We start from the raw sequence: 14,315 nt of genomic DNA, 5'->3' as shown, positions 1-14,315 counted from the left end.
AGGTCCCTGTCATGGCAACAAATGAAAAAAGCCCTTAAAGCACCTTATTCTCCCTGTTATGATACTGCTTAGTGGCTGTTTGCATTAAAAATATTTCAATCCAAAGAAGTACATTCATATTGCAGATTTAAAATAAACTCTTTAACTGATGCAATCTGATTTAATTCTACATTTCTGTGTTTGGCAGGGTACTCAAATATCCAAAAACAGGCCAGTAGATTGCTTGGTTTTACTAAACATGCCCCAATCATCATGTATGCATGTATGCATTAGTCAAAAGATGGAATTAATTTGAAATTAGAAAATATATTTACTTGGATCCATTTCTAAACAGCATCGTGTCTCAAGCATGGTGGCCGTAGTATTGTTTTCTGATGCTGTTAATTAAAACTGAATTCATTGTATAACGTGGACAAAACAATAATAAAAGAAAAATACCTTAAAGTTCTTAAATCTCAGTGCAACTGAGTGTTCCAGTGGGACAACAGACTTAAACAAATGGAATGAATAAATTGTTTTAAATTGTAACTTTTGGAATAGCTTCTCACTGTCCTCAGGGATAATATTTGGAATGCACTAAATCCTATTTATTTAAAGTATCCTCCAGGCCACCCTGCTGAGTCTGGTTCCTCTCAAGGTTTCTTCCTGTAATTTTAAGGGAGTTTTTCCTTGCCACTGTTGTCCTCAGTTTGCTCAGTAGGGTTTTTTTTTGTCTGTTGGATTCTGTAAAATTGCTTTGAGACAATGTCCATTGTAAAAAAGCGCTATATAAATAAATTTGACTTGACTTGACTAAAAAGTCAAGTTTGTGTAAAAAATCTGGGTTAAACTTACCCAGTTCCACTAAGTGTAGTAGTCCAAAATAATTCTACCAGCACTTGTTACTGGAAGTCAGGCTGATTGGGGTAAAAAGAGCAAAGGCACATATTACCAGTAGCAAACTGTGACTCTTGAACCTTGGCCCTGTGACACCCCCTTTTATTGACTGAAGAACAAAACCAGTGAAGTTTACTGTGTCCTCTCCTAAACTACTGAATCAGTTTCATTCTGTTTTCTTGTACTGTTCCCTTAAATAAACAGGATAAATGGTTAAAATAATTGTCTTTTGTTCTACCAATCACCAATATTATTTCCAGCAACAGCAGAGGTGACAAATTATTACAGGGAGACGAAGGGGCTTCTGTACTTTTAACTGTTCCCATTCACAAATTGAACCGGCAGGTATAAATGATTTATTTGATTAGATTTGTATTTGTTTAAATCTTGATTGTCAAATTATGAGTAGATAAAAGTAGAACTGCTTACTTTCAAAATATTATTTTTATAGAGTATCTTAGACCCTCTCTGATGGTGTGAAGGACCCTGTTGGTTTCCCTCTGCATATTATGAAAATGTTTAGTGTATAAACCCAATTTCTATAAAGCTTGGGGTATTCTGTAAAATAAAATAAAAACAAGAATCTATAATTTGTTCATTCTTTTAAACCTTTATTTAACTGACAACAAAGAAATGACTTTTAATATCGACAAACCTTTTTTTAGGAACTATTTTATTTTATATATATAAACAAATGCTGATACCTGCTCATGCTTAGCTGGATCAAAACACAGTGGAAATGTTCTGTGGTCAGACGTGTCCACTTGTTTCACTGACGTTAAGTTCTTCATGCCAAAGAGGAAAAGGACCATCTAGATTATGGGCAAAAGATGCAAATCCTGTTGTGCTGTGGAGGTGCATGTGTGATTGAACCATTGATGTGAAGGCATGAAATGGAATTTTAGAGAGACGAATGTTGTCATCAAAGCAACGTTATTTCCTGGGATGTCCATGGTTATTTCAGCAAGATAATGTCAAGCGTCATGCATGCTACAACAGCATGGCTGCTTTTTATCTAAAACTGGTTTGTGAAAGGCTGGAATACACCCGGGACAGGACAATAGTCATTTTCATCTACTTACAACATGTTCTTGGGAGGTTGGAGTACATAACTATCCAGAGAAAACCAACACAAACATGAAAATAACTCATTACAGAAAATGACGGTGAGGGTCCTCATTACGGTGCCACACTTATGCTACCAGCTGCACAGTCTTGTCGCCTTATAACAGTTTTCCTTGTCACCATAGAAACAATTTTGACTTGAGGCTTAAATGTATTATTGAGGCATTGCTTACATTTCATTTTAACATCCTTTTTTATTTACATTTATTCAGCAAATTATTTATTTCATCTGCTACTTTCTGGAGGAAGACATTCCACCTTGGTGAACATACCCAAAATGCCTGGCACTCTTGGTAAAGGCTGATTGTTTAATTAGCTTTATCTAAAACTAAAATATTGACAAATAAACCTATAAGTAACATTTGTTTGGGATATTTTGCCCTTTTTTTCACAATCCAATCCCAATTACAATTCCTATGCCACTTGCACCACCCCCATGCTGGCCAAGGAGAGTCGCAGACTAGTACCTGCCCCTTCAAATAGGCATGTATTCGCCGGTTACTTCTTTTTACCTGCCAGTGGTGGATTCTCATAAAACCCTACCGGAATCATCCACCACTCATGCAGGTTTCTTAACCAAACAGCAAATGTATTTATTTATTTATTAGGATTTTAACAACATGCTTTACACTTTGGTTACATTCATGACAGAAATGGTAGTTACTGGTTACACAAGATTCATCAGTTCACAAGTTTAATGTCAAACACAGTCATGAACAATTTTGTATTTTCAATTCACCTCTCTTGCATGTCTTTGGACGGTGGGAGGAAACTGGAGCTCCCGGAGGAAACCCACGCAGACATGGGGAGAACATGCAAACTCCACACAGAAAGGACCCCGACCACCCCACCAGGGGATGCCACCGTGCCGCCCAACCAGACAGAAAAAGTTGCATTTTTTTAGCTGCAATAAAGCGAAACTCAGTAAAACGTAGGCATGGCCAGTTAAGCCTGTTAGAGCTCAAGACTTCAATTATAGATCTAATTTTTCTAAATATTTTTACTGGTGTGGTGTGGTGGTTCATCAGGTAGTGTGGGTACTGCACAGCAGCTGGGCTTTAAACCTCACCTTCAGTCAATGTCTATAAGAAATTTGATATGCTTTCCGCATGTGGAATGAGCTCTAAATTCTGTCTAAATGCAAGTGAGCCAGTCACTATCTGGTGCCAGGTTCACAGCGTATTCCTATTAAGCAAGCATGCACAGACAATGTTGGACCCACTGCAAGCCTAAACAGAATATGATTTTAACTACAAATACTTATTTTCATACAATTTTACGTACTGTTCATTTGACTGTACTATATTTATAAATATTAAGGAACATTTCCATATGTAATTATATTAAGATAACACAAAGACACTGAAAACATTGCTACTGTAGTGGACAAATGTGGCTCAGAGTCTGTAAACAGTCTTTAACTTGTTGTATCAAGGAATTGAGCAAGGTGTGATTGCTTTGATTTGCATGGATTGTCCAGTGCTGAGCACTTACAATGTTTCTTTGAGTCCACATTGGTGCACTGGTTGCTTTTTTGTGAACAGTCAGGTGCTACAGGCTTACTGGACTTCTGCGAGTCCCTCAAAGAGTCGGAGGCATTTGCGGGTGTGCAGGTGCTGGGTAGTTTGCTCAGCAGTGTGTTCCTTTTTAAACTGCTGTCAGAGTTGTTACGGATGACGTATCTGAATTTGCGGCAACATGGGAAGCAGTGCAGAAAGTCGTGCAGAAGAGGACCGCCAAAGAGCATGTAGATCCATGGGTTGCAGCAGCTGTTTAGACTGGCGAGAAGGGCCGACAGGGTCACTGCAGTGTTCTCTGAATCTGTAAAAGGTAAATATACATAATTTAAAATGATAGCAGGCAAAATATCATAAATAAAAAGCTTACAACCACTATTTGTCCACTTCCCAGTTTATTCTATTTCTGCATACACAAAATGCTTTTTAAAATTATGTTTTTATTTATGGAAAGAGAGATGCTGTTCAGCTCTACTTGGCCCTATATAAAAAGGTACCTGCCCACTTATTCCTACTAAATAAACCACTTTACCAAATTCGGTTGTTGGGTTGAATTTTACTAGCCACACCCAGGCATGATTATTGCCAGACATGTTTAATCTAAAACATCATTTAAATTGAATACATATTAATACTTAATGTGAATACTTAAATTGAATATACAAGGGATCTTCAAAAAGTTTCCACACTTTTAAATTTTTGTTGGAAATGATAAGGTTGGGAGGAGTAGTAATTGGTCGTGTTTGAGAGACTGAGAGAGCTTATAGTTCATATTTAGCGTCATCTGATTTCCACCTTTTTGGTTCACTCAAAGAAGCTTTAAGGGGAAGAAGATGTTCATGTGATAATGATGTGAAAGCAGCGGCGCATCAGTGGCTACACGCTCAACCAAAAACATTTTTTGCTGATGACATTAAAAAGTTGGTATGAGAGCTGCTCAGGTGGCGCAACGGTAAAAACACACGCTGACACCAGAACTGGGATCTCGAATACATTGTATCGAGTCTCAGCTCTGCCTGCCGGCTGGGCTGAGCAGCCACATGATCAACAATTGGCCGGTTGTTCATATGGTGTGGGGCATTAAGCCGGATAGGGACTCTCTCATAACTGATGCAACTATGACCTCTGCTGGCTGGTTGATGGCGCCTGCACAGAGGCGGGGAAAAGTGTGTGGATCAGGGTGTGTCTCTCCGTACACAGAGCTGGTCTGCAGCTGATCTCATCTAGTGTAGGAGAAAAGAGCATATGGCTGCTGCCCACGTGTTGGAGGGGGTGTGGGATAACTTTGTTCTCAGATCAGAGCAGGGGCCACAATCGGGCAATATGATGCGCTAAAAGTCAGGAGAAAAAGGGGAGAAAATGCATAAACAAAATAATAATAATAAAAAAGTTGGTACGACTTTGCATCGAAAAATGCATCGGAAGGCGACTATGTACAAAAGTGATGTAATTTGCTTTTTAAATTCTTAATAAATAGAGTTTAAAAGGTGCAGAAACTTTTTGAAGAACCTCAGATATATACATGAATGGATATTTCCGTTTATGTATAACACTAGCTTGCTCTGTAGGGAAAAAGCTGCCCTCTCAGCTGAGTTAATTGATAACTATGCACAGTTAGTACTAAACACCTTAATTAGTGTTAGCTTTGTTGAATCTAAACATTGATCTGAACTTTCAAGCAATGTGAAAAAGGCCACAAGGTTTCAACAAGTACCACACTATGCCACAATCAAAACACATGAGATGAAAAAAGTACATAGTAGTGGTACTGTAATAGTGTGGGGATACTTTGCTGTGTTAGTGCCATAACTAACAGAACCATAAATTATCATCTCTAGGAAAATGTCTGGTTAATAGTTCATGATCTGAAGCTCAAGCTTATTTAATTGACGTAGCCAGACAATGACCCATAGCACAAGAGCAAGTTCACCTCTGAATGGCTTACTTCCTGACTTGAACCCCATCAAGGTAATATGGCAAAACCTTAAATAGACAAATCCCTCTAATGTGGCCAAATTAAAGCAATTATGCAAATAAGTGAGGGTCAGAATGATACTGAGTTCCATTATTAGAATACATTTGGTATTAGCTGTTGCTTAAACCGGCAGAACTGGTTATTATATTTAATGTATTATGTACTGTTTTCCTTCAGTAATAATATAATATTTTTAAAACCTGTGGTTTCTCTTATTTATATTATCTTTGTTTCGAATTATTTTTTGCTTAATCACCTCACACAATTTTGGTACACAATAATTAACAAAGATTACACATAAAGTACAAACCCCATTTCCAGAGAAGTTGGGACACTTTCAAAAAACGCAATAAAAACTAAAAACTGTAATTTGTTTTTATTTTTTTAATTTTGTAATTTGTTTAACTTTTATTTCACTGATAAAAGTATGAAGAAAACATTTTAGGGTTTTCACAGACAAGCCTAATTGAATGTCTTAAATGTAAATGTTTAAACAATAGGTCCTTAGTTTGAATTCCTTTGTTTGTCTCATATAATTTCTCCCCAACCTAGCCATAGGGAGGCATGTATTAGTGCACTCTTTGTGCCGGTCCCAAGCCTGGGTTAGTTAGTTTGTTTATTTATTAGGATTTTAAAGTCATGTTTTACACTTTGGTTACATTCATGACAGAAACTGTAGTTACTCATTACACAATATTAATCAGTTCACAAGGTTATATCAAACACAGTCATGGACAATTTAGTATGTCCAATTCACCCCACTTGCATGTCTTTGGACTGTGGGAGGAAACCGGAGCTCCCGGAGGAAACCCACGCAGACACAGGGAGAACATGCAAACTCCACACAGAAAGGACCTGGATTGCCTCATCTGGGGATCGAACCCAGGACCTTCTTGCTGTGAGGCAACAGTGCTACCCACTGTGCCGCCCGCCTGGGTTAGACAACTACCTCTAGAACTGTTGGTCAGCAGGATACTATTGCAAACTATTCTACTGTTGGGCCATGGAGGAGAAGAAGGAGGAGAGGGAAAAGAATGTTCTACAGCAGAGAGAGAGAGAGAGACAGAAAGGTGGTAGTTGGAATGTTGAACATGGGCACTAAGACTTGTATAATGGAGACAAGAAGTCCAAGACCAAATGAAAGGGGAGTAAGGCTAGAAGCATTGGAGTTGGGTTTAAACTGTTCTACCATATTGTACATGGGAGGGGAATCAAGAATGTAATGAAGGTGAAAAGATGAGTGAGGAGTGTAGAGCTGGGAAATGATGGCATGCTGATGAATATCATTAGTGTATATGCACCACAACTGGGTTGTGAGATCAAGGGGAAAGAACAATTCTGGAGTGAGTGAGATGAAGTTGTGAAGAGGGTATACAAAGAAAAGAGAGTTGTAATTCGAGCTGACTGTAGTGAGCATGTTGGTAAAGGAAATAGAAGGGAAGAGGATGTGTTGGGTAAATACACGTTAAGGATAGGAATAAGGAGGGCAGAGAGTGGTAGATTTTGCTAAAAGGATGGAAATGGCTATAGGCATCTCACATTGTAAGAAGGAGGAACACAGTGAGATATAAGAGCAGGGAAATGTGCACATAGGTGAACTACAGTATATTGGAGTCTGTAAGGTGATAGCAGGGGAGAGTGTAGTTAGTAAATCTCAGATGGTAGTCTGTAGAATGTCTTTGGAGGTGAAAAGGAGAAGAAGGAGAATGATGACCGAACCAAGGATCAGATGGAGAGGGTAAAGGAAGAAGACAAGCGCTGGGTGGTGGGGGATGACGTAGAGATAGTGAACCACAGAGTGCCCTGGATGAGCAAAGAAAAAGTCAGGGGACTTATAAAGAGAATTAAGAGTGGAAAGACAGTTAACTCTGATGACGTACCAGTAGAAACATGGAAATGTTTAGGACAGATGGCGAGAGAAGTTTTTAATTAGATTCTTTAACAAAATCTTGGACTGTGAAAGGATGCCTGAGGAGTGGAAAAGAAGCATAATGGTTCAAATATCAGCCACAGCTTGAGGATGATGGATGAGTTTAAGCACGAGTCTCCATTAACTATGATGTTTGCGAATGACATTGTGATTTGTAGCAAGAGTAGGGAGCAGGTTAAGGAAAGCCTGGACAGATTGAGGAATGCATTGGAAAGAAGGAGAATGAAAGTTATCAGGAGCAAAATAGAGTATATGTGCGTGAATGAGAGGGAGGGTGCTGAAAAGGTTAAGCTGCAGGGAGTTGAGGTGATGAATGTGGACTTGAATTTGAGTGTACAAAGAAATAGAGACTGTGATAGAGACGTGTAGAACAGAATGCAGGCAGGGTGGAATGGGTGGCGTAGAGGGACAGTTGAGGTAGGATGTTCTGGAGATAAAGTTAAGGAGAGATTGAGATATTTTGGGCATGTGCAGGGGAGTAATAAAAGTTCTGTCAGGAGAAAGGTGCTGATGATGGAGCTGCCAGGCAGGAATAGGAGAGAAAGACCAAATAGAGGTTTATGGATGCAGTGAGGGAAGACATGCATGTGTTTTAGGTGATAGAGTGGGATGCCCAGGAGAGAGCAAGATGGAGACGAATGATCTGCTGTGGCGATCCATAACGGGAACAGTCAAATAAGAATAAGATAAATTCTCCCCACATTATTATGTCATCCAGACAGCATTACTTTTCATGTCAGCATGGTAAAGTTGGGAGGCAATGTGGAAATTTACCTCAACTGAGACCACTGAACAGCACAAAACGTTCTCAGATTATAATGACAGCTATTTTCCAGAACAGCTGAGCATTTTCTAAACGTCAGGTGGCCATGTTCTAAATGTTCATCCTTAATGTGTTATTTTTATTTTTTGCACACACAGTAAAATTATTCTGTTTTAACTAAAAGCTGAAGTTTGTAACTTGTTGGTGGAAAATTGACACATTTTAGAAGTCTTTACATCATTTTGTCACATTACTTTATGACAATTCATGCCAAATTTGTACAGACTGCAAATTGATTATCTGCCGATACAAATCCGATACCGCCATTTCTCCTATCAAACAACTAAGCAGTAATAATACATGTCTCAATGCACCATGGTTAAACTAGCTATCTAAATAACAATGCTCAGACTGTGAAACAAATATTCTAAAGGAATAAATACAGAACCTACAACATCACACTTATGCAAAACTGCTGTTTTTATTTTAACTTTTACACACAGAACATTTAGCAGCATTTTCGGCTTGATTAACAAAAGTGTGTACAATTGGAAGATGTGGATGTCAATCAAACCATCGTGATGGACCAATTAGAATTGGTTTTCTACAAGATTTTAAAGTGTATCTAAAGGATTGTGTGTCTATTCAGTGAAAATAGCATTTTTGAGGTCAGCTACTCAGTAATGCATGCCAAAAATGTTATATGGCATTGAGGCCAGACCCGCCACTCGACATCCTCTACGCCAAACTTGTCAAACCATGTGTTTATTGACCTCACTTTATACACATTACAGTCATGCTGAAATAGAAAAGGGCCATTGCTAAACTGCTGTCACAAAGTTAAAAGCTTATTATTTACTTTACATAACTAGTCCCATTCGGTGTGTCTGCTTTATTCTTGGTAGTGCTGTGGTGGGTTCAGTCGTGCAATGCAGTAACACACCTAGACATCACAACCATCATGGGGCATTGACCAATTCTAGACAGCTGACAGCACCACTTGGGATTCAAACCCTGGATCCCGGCAGTACTGGACCAGCGTACTTTGCTGCTACACCACCCGAGCACAACACACATTAACCACAATGATTAATTTTGCCACAGCACCAAGTAATCAAAGCTAAGTAATGAAAATATTAAGTTTATTTTGACAGCAGATTTTGCCTGATTACAGTTGCATGGGCTGTGGAACATTGGAATAAAGGCAGGAAAATACCCCGGACAGGATGAATCAGTGAAAAGAAAAACACTGCTAAAAAGTTTACGTGTACATTTTTGTTTGTATTAGATTTGATAACTTTTCTGTGAGACAGAACCGGCTTGTTTCTTACATTATTCCCACTGCAAATTAAGGTCTTCTTCTAACTTAAATAATATGCATTGGCAATTTCAGGCAATTTTAAGATTATGCTCAATCTAGATCCTGGAATCCAGCCATTGGGTATACAGGAAATGGTATGAAAGAAAAGTTTTTCGTAATTAAAACAAACAGCACTAATAAGTCAAAGTGTCTTTAATGCCTCTGGTGGTTGTACCCACACAAAGCTACTAATGTTGCTCATTAGGTGAAGGATTATTTGACAAGGGTCATTACCAGAATGGATTGGCTTTTTGGCTTCATTTTTTTAGCTGTTACACCAGTGATGATAAGTTACATCACTGAAGAACTTAGTTCTTTGAATCAGTTGTCATACTTAACAATTATTACACAATGTAAAAGTTGTGAAACAGAGATGGGGACTCTAATGCCAAGTTCACACTACACGACTTTCTGATTTGTCGGGTCGCTGTACAGTTCACACTACACGACTGAATCTCTTGCACTCGGGAGTCTTTCAGTCGGTGTGTATTTCACACTACACGACTGATCTGCGATAGGGGGTTTCACACTACATGATCTATCACCAACTGGAATCGCAGGCGAGCTTCTCTGGTCTCCCAAACTATGTTTTGTCACGAAAACAAACGTGAGAAGTGACGAGGGGTTTAATGATACCACGTCCAAATATGCACGTCAACAAGTAGCGAGTGATCAAAGTTGTTTGTGCGCTGATGTGCAGCGTAAAATCAAGGAGGAAAAATAAATGAATCTGAGTGGATTTGGCAACACGAACAGTGTGGATTGTTCTATAGTAAGTTGGAGGTTAATTAATATTTTTGCAGTGCAACGTTGGTGTTATGTTTAGTAGAGAACGATCAAGTCAGAAATACTGTAAAACGTGTGTGTGTGCCGGTGTATTCTGATATAAACTATATTATCCCCCTGTCCCACCTGTTTACACACCTCCCCTGCGTTTCCCCTCACACTGTATCTTGCGTTCTCATTGGCTGTTCGACATAGCACTCATTGCCGGGTCGTGCAACTCAGATCAGATATCTGACATGCTAGAAATCTCGATCGGGTCGCCGAGTGCTCGGCAAGCCAGTTGGATCGAGTTGTTGGGTAGTTCACACATAGCGATTGAGAGCCGAGTTTTGATCGCCGAGCAAACGCTGAGTTGCTCCCGAGCCGGCAAATCTAGCGCCGACCAGTTGCTGAGCGAAGATCAGGGCAAAAATCGTGTAGTGTGAACTAGGCATAAGTCGCACACACAGTGACTTCAGACTTGACTCTGACTCATTTCAAATGACTCGGACTCGACTCATGACGCATAAAATGACTTGTGGACATTAAAAGTCAGCAACATTAGTTACTTGTGACAATGGAACGCTCCTGCAGAATTGGCGCTAATGATTGTAAGAACCGCTTTCTGAACCAGTCAGACCTTCTGACTTTAATTTTTAGTAAGAAATGCTGTTATTTGCATGTATTTAGTTTGCAGAGTCACACAGATTATGTGTCAATGAAACGCTTGATTGGCTTCCTAACGAGTTTGTGTTTTACTTCACAATCGGGAAAAGTTTGGAGGTTTTTAATTATAAACATATTTACAAAATAACAGATTATATTCCTAATGGGACACACGGTTATAAATTTAACAGCGTCTGGAAGAACATAAGCTAAGGTAAGCAGTATTATGGATTTTTTTGCTGTGTTTGGGATTTTGGCAGCTGTGCCATAATTTGCAATGAAAACAAAACATCAGTTTAAGCTTTTAACTGGTACCTAGGAAAGTAAAGGCACTAAGTAAAACGGCAAAATACAGTCGCTAATCTGTTGTTGTTTTTATCTGAACTTACAAATTATTCGTTTTTTTCTTGTTTTGTGTATATTATATTGACTCGTGACTTGACTCAGACTCTAGCCTAAAGACTCATGACTTGACTCGGACTCTAGCCTAAAGACTTGTGACTCGACTCGGACTCTAGCCTAAAGACTCGTGACTTGACTCGGACTCTAGCCTAAAGACTTGTGACTTGACTCGGACTCTAGCCTAAAGACTCATGACTCGACTCAGACTCGTATTTTGTGACTTGTGAACATCTCTGTTGTGAAAGCATAATTTATAGCTTGTATCTTTAGTAACGTGACTGACACCAACAACAAATAAGACAACACATAAGAAACTACATTAGAAAGAACATTTATATAGATAAAAAGTATGAAAGAAATCTCAGTATCGCAAAACGCAGTAAGAACTTATGTATGTTTTAAAATAGGGTTTATAATATGTCAAGAAAGCCATGACAATGAAAAAACAAATGCTCTAAAATAAATGATATTTTTTAAAGTAGGCTATTATCAAGTCCGAAATGTATGGTCACCCCCCAAATAATTAATTTGGATGTTTAAGTCGCATCCATTCCAATAGTCGTATAAATCTATTATATAAAAACAATCTTCTGCTTCTATCTGAGTTGAAACAGTATGAGGAAGGACCTAAAATAACTGTGAGCCTGTCAATTAAGACATAGTTTGCATAGCAGGGTGTGGAGGAACTTTTTTACATTTTCAGCATTTAGCAGACGCCTTTATCCAAAGCGACTTGCAGTATTGTGACAGTATGTTGTCTAAGCAATTGAAAGTTAAGGACCTTGCTCAAGGGTCCAACAGTGGCAACTTGACAGCGACCTTTTGATTACTAGTCCAGTACCTTAACCACTCTTTTGTATTAGAATAGATTTAATATATTATTGTGTTTCATACAATATGCATTAATAAAGCTTTAATGTACAGCACTTTTATTAGAATTAATAAAATCTGTCTGTCTGGTTGGAGAGATGCTATTCGAAATTCCATTGTAGCTGTGTATAGTGACAGTATGATTCTATTCTATTCTATTCTATTTCAAGGATAATTAAAGCAAACAGGATGCACTTGACCAGAATGCACTTTTATTTATTTATTTTTATAATTTATTTATGCATTTTCTCTCCTTTTTCTCCCTTTTTAGCGCGTCCAATTGCCCGATTGTGTCATGCTTCCTCTCCACCAATGCCGATCCCTGCTCTGATTGAGGAGAACAAAGCTAACCCACGCCCCCCCCACACGTGGGCAGCTCAAGGGTCCAGCAGGGGCAACCTGGCAGCGACCTTTTGATCACTAGTCCAGTACCTTAACCACTCTTTTTGTATTTGAATAGATTTAATATATTAATGTTTAATACAATATGCATTAATAAATCTGCAATGTACATTACTTTTATTAGAATTATGTAACCAATCAAGCACTAGGCTGCCACAATGCCCACTCAAGATGTGTGCGTAATATCGCTTTTTGGCACTCACCATCCCAGGAGAAGTTCTTGTCCCACACGGACCACATCTGCACAGTAAAAAACGGAGCCCAGCACACGATGTAGGCCAGCACGATCACAAAGGTCATTTTGACGGTTCGCAGTTTGGCTCTGGAGATGGTGCTGACGCTGCTGACCGACGCTTTACCGATCAGTGCGCTCGTACCATGCGCCGCGCTGCTCTTCGTCTTGCACTTCACGTTCTTCCAAATGCTGCGGCAGATGAACCCGTAGCACAGGGCGAGCACGGTGACCGGAATGAGAAAGATGCCCACGGTGATCCAGGTGATGTAGGCACGCACCCCCCATGGCTCTATGAAATGACCCCAGCAGTCGTAGACCTCCGAGCCGCTTTCGATCTCACTAAGAGAGAAGATAAAATACTGAGGTGCGCTGAGTATCACACTGCACAACCAAGTGCACGCGATCATCAAGCGCGCACGCCGGGTGGCACCTTGCAGGCTGCGCAAAGGGTGGCATATCGCGATGTAGCGATCTACAGTCATCATCACCAGCATGTAAGTGGACGCGAACATGCCCAGCACCTGTAGGTGCTTCACCAACCTGCATAAGAAGTCGGGTCCGTAAAAGCGAAAGGTAATCTCCCAGCAGAGTTGGGGCAGCACCTGGAAGAACGCAACCACCAGATCTGCCAGGCTTAAGTGCTTAATAAACAGGTGCACACGCGAGCTGTTCTTGCCCGCGTTTAGCACTGCAAGCAGGACACTCACATTGCCCACTACAGCAGCCAGAAAGGTCACGCTCAGCACCGTGATCTCCAGCTTGGCTACTTCTTCATTGCGCCCGAACGGGTCACCACTGGTGTTACCCGCAAACCTGCTGTTCCCTGTAGCGGTGTTGTTTTCAGTTCCATCCATTCGGAAATGCGCACCCGATGTGCTCAGGCACAGAGTCCAGTTATCATGTGTGCCGTTTCCATGCTGTATTCCATGCGCAGAGGCGCACAGCCCCGATCCGAGATGCGCCATTTGATCCTGATTGAAGTCCGCGCACACTGATCAAATCAGCTTCATTTGCTTTCACATTTTCAGCACACTAAGGCTACCAGGAGCATTTCGCATTTCTAACCCCAGCTTCTCTGTGCGCTTTTGCTTTTAAACAGGAAACCTTTGAAGTTCCGCCCTTCCCTTCTTTCCCCCGCCCCCAAACTATAACCAACATGCAAGACTGGACCTGAGTTTAACTTGATCGTGATTCCACAAAGTTGAATCAGTTCATCTGGACACAAGTTTGTCATAGAGATACGTTTCGGCACTCAATCCAAGTGACTTCTTTAGTCTGAGCTGGTGGTGGATACCCCAACCTACTCAATCCAGGTGACTTCTTTAGTCTGAGCTGGTGGTGGATACCCCAACCTACTCAATCCAGGTGACTTCTTCTGTCTGAGCTGGTGGTGAATACCCCAACCTACTCAATCCAAGTGACTTCTTTA

At 40.1% G+C, this 14,315-nt stretch overlaps 1 protein-coding gene across 1 annotated transcript; it reads right to left on the bottom strand.

The window, feature by feature from the left end:
* Positions 1 to 891: 891 nt before the first annotated feature.
* Positions 892 to 13,758, bottom strand: avpr1ab (arginine vasopressin receptor 1Ab). The gene is made up of 3 exons (XM_063008101.1): positions 12,855 to 13,758; positions 3,496 to 3,822; positions 892 to 896 (listed from the first exon to the last, which is right to left on the bottom strand). Exons 1-3 carry the CDS (start codon positions 13,738 to 13,740, stop codon positions 892 to 894), a joined length of 1,218 nt encoding a protein of 405 aa, XP_062864171.1. The 5' UTR covers positions 13,741 to 13,758.
* Positions 13,759 to 14,315: the final 557 nt, after the last annotated feature.

Source organism: Trichomycterus rosablanca, chromosome 1, assembly GCF_030014385.1.
Source record: "Trichomycterus rosablanca isolate fTriRos1 chromosome 1, fTriRos1.hap1, whole genome shotgun sequence".
Taxonomy (NCBI): domain Eukaryota; kingdom Metazoa; phylum Chordata; class Actinopteri; order Siluriformes; family Trichomycteridae; genus Trichomycterus; species Trichomycterus rosablanca.
Note: the sequence above shows the minus strand (reverse complement) of the source record. Positions and strands in the feature narration are given on the sequence as shown.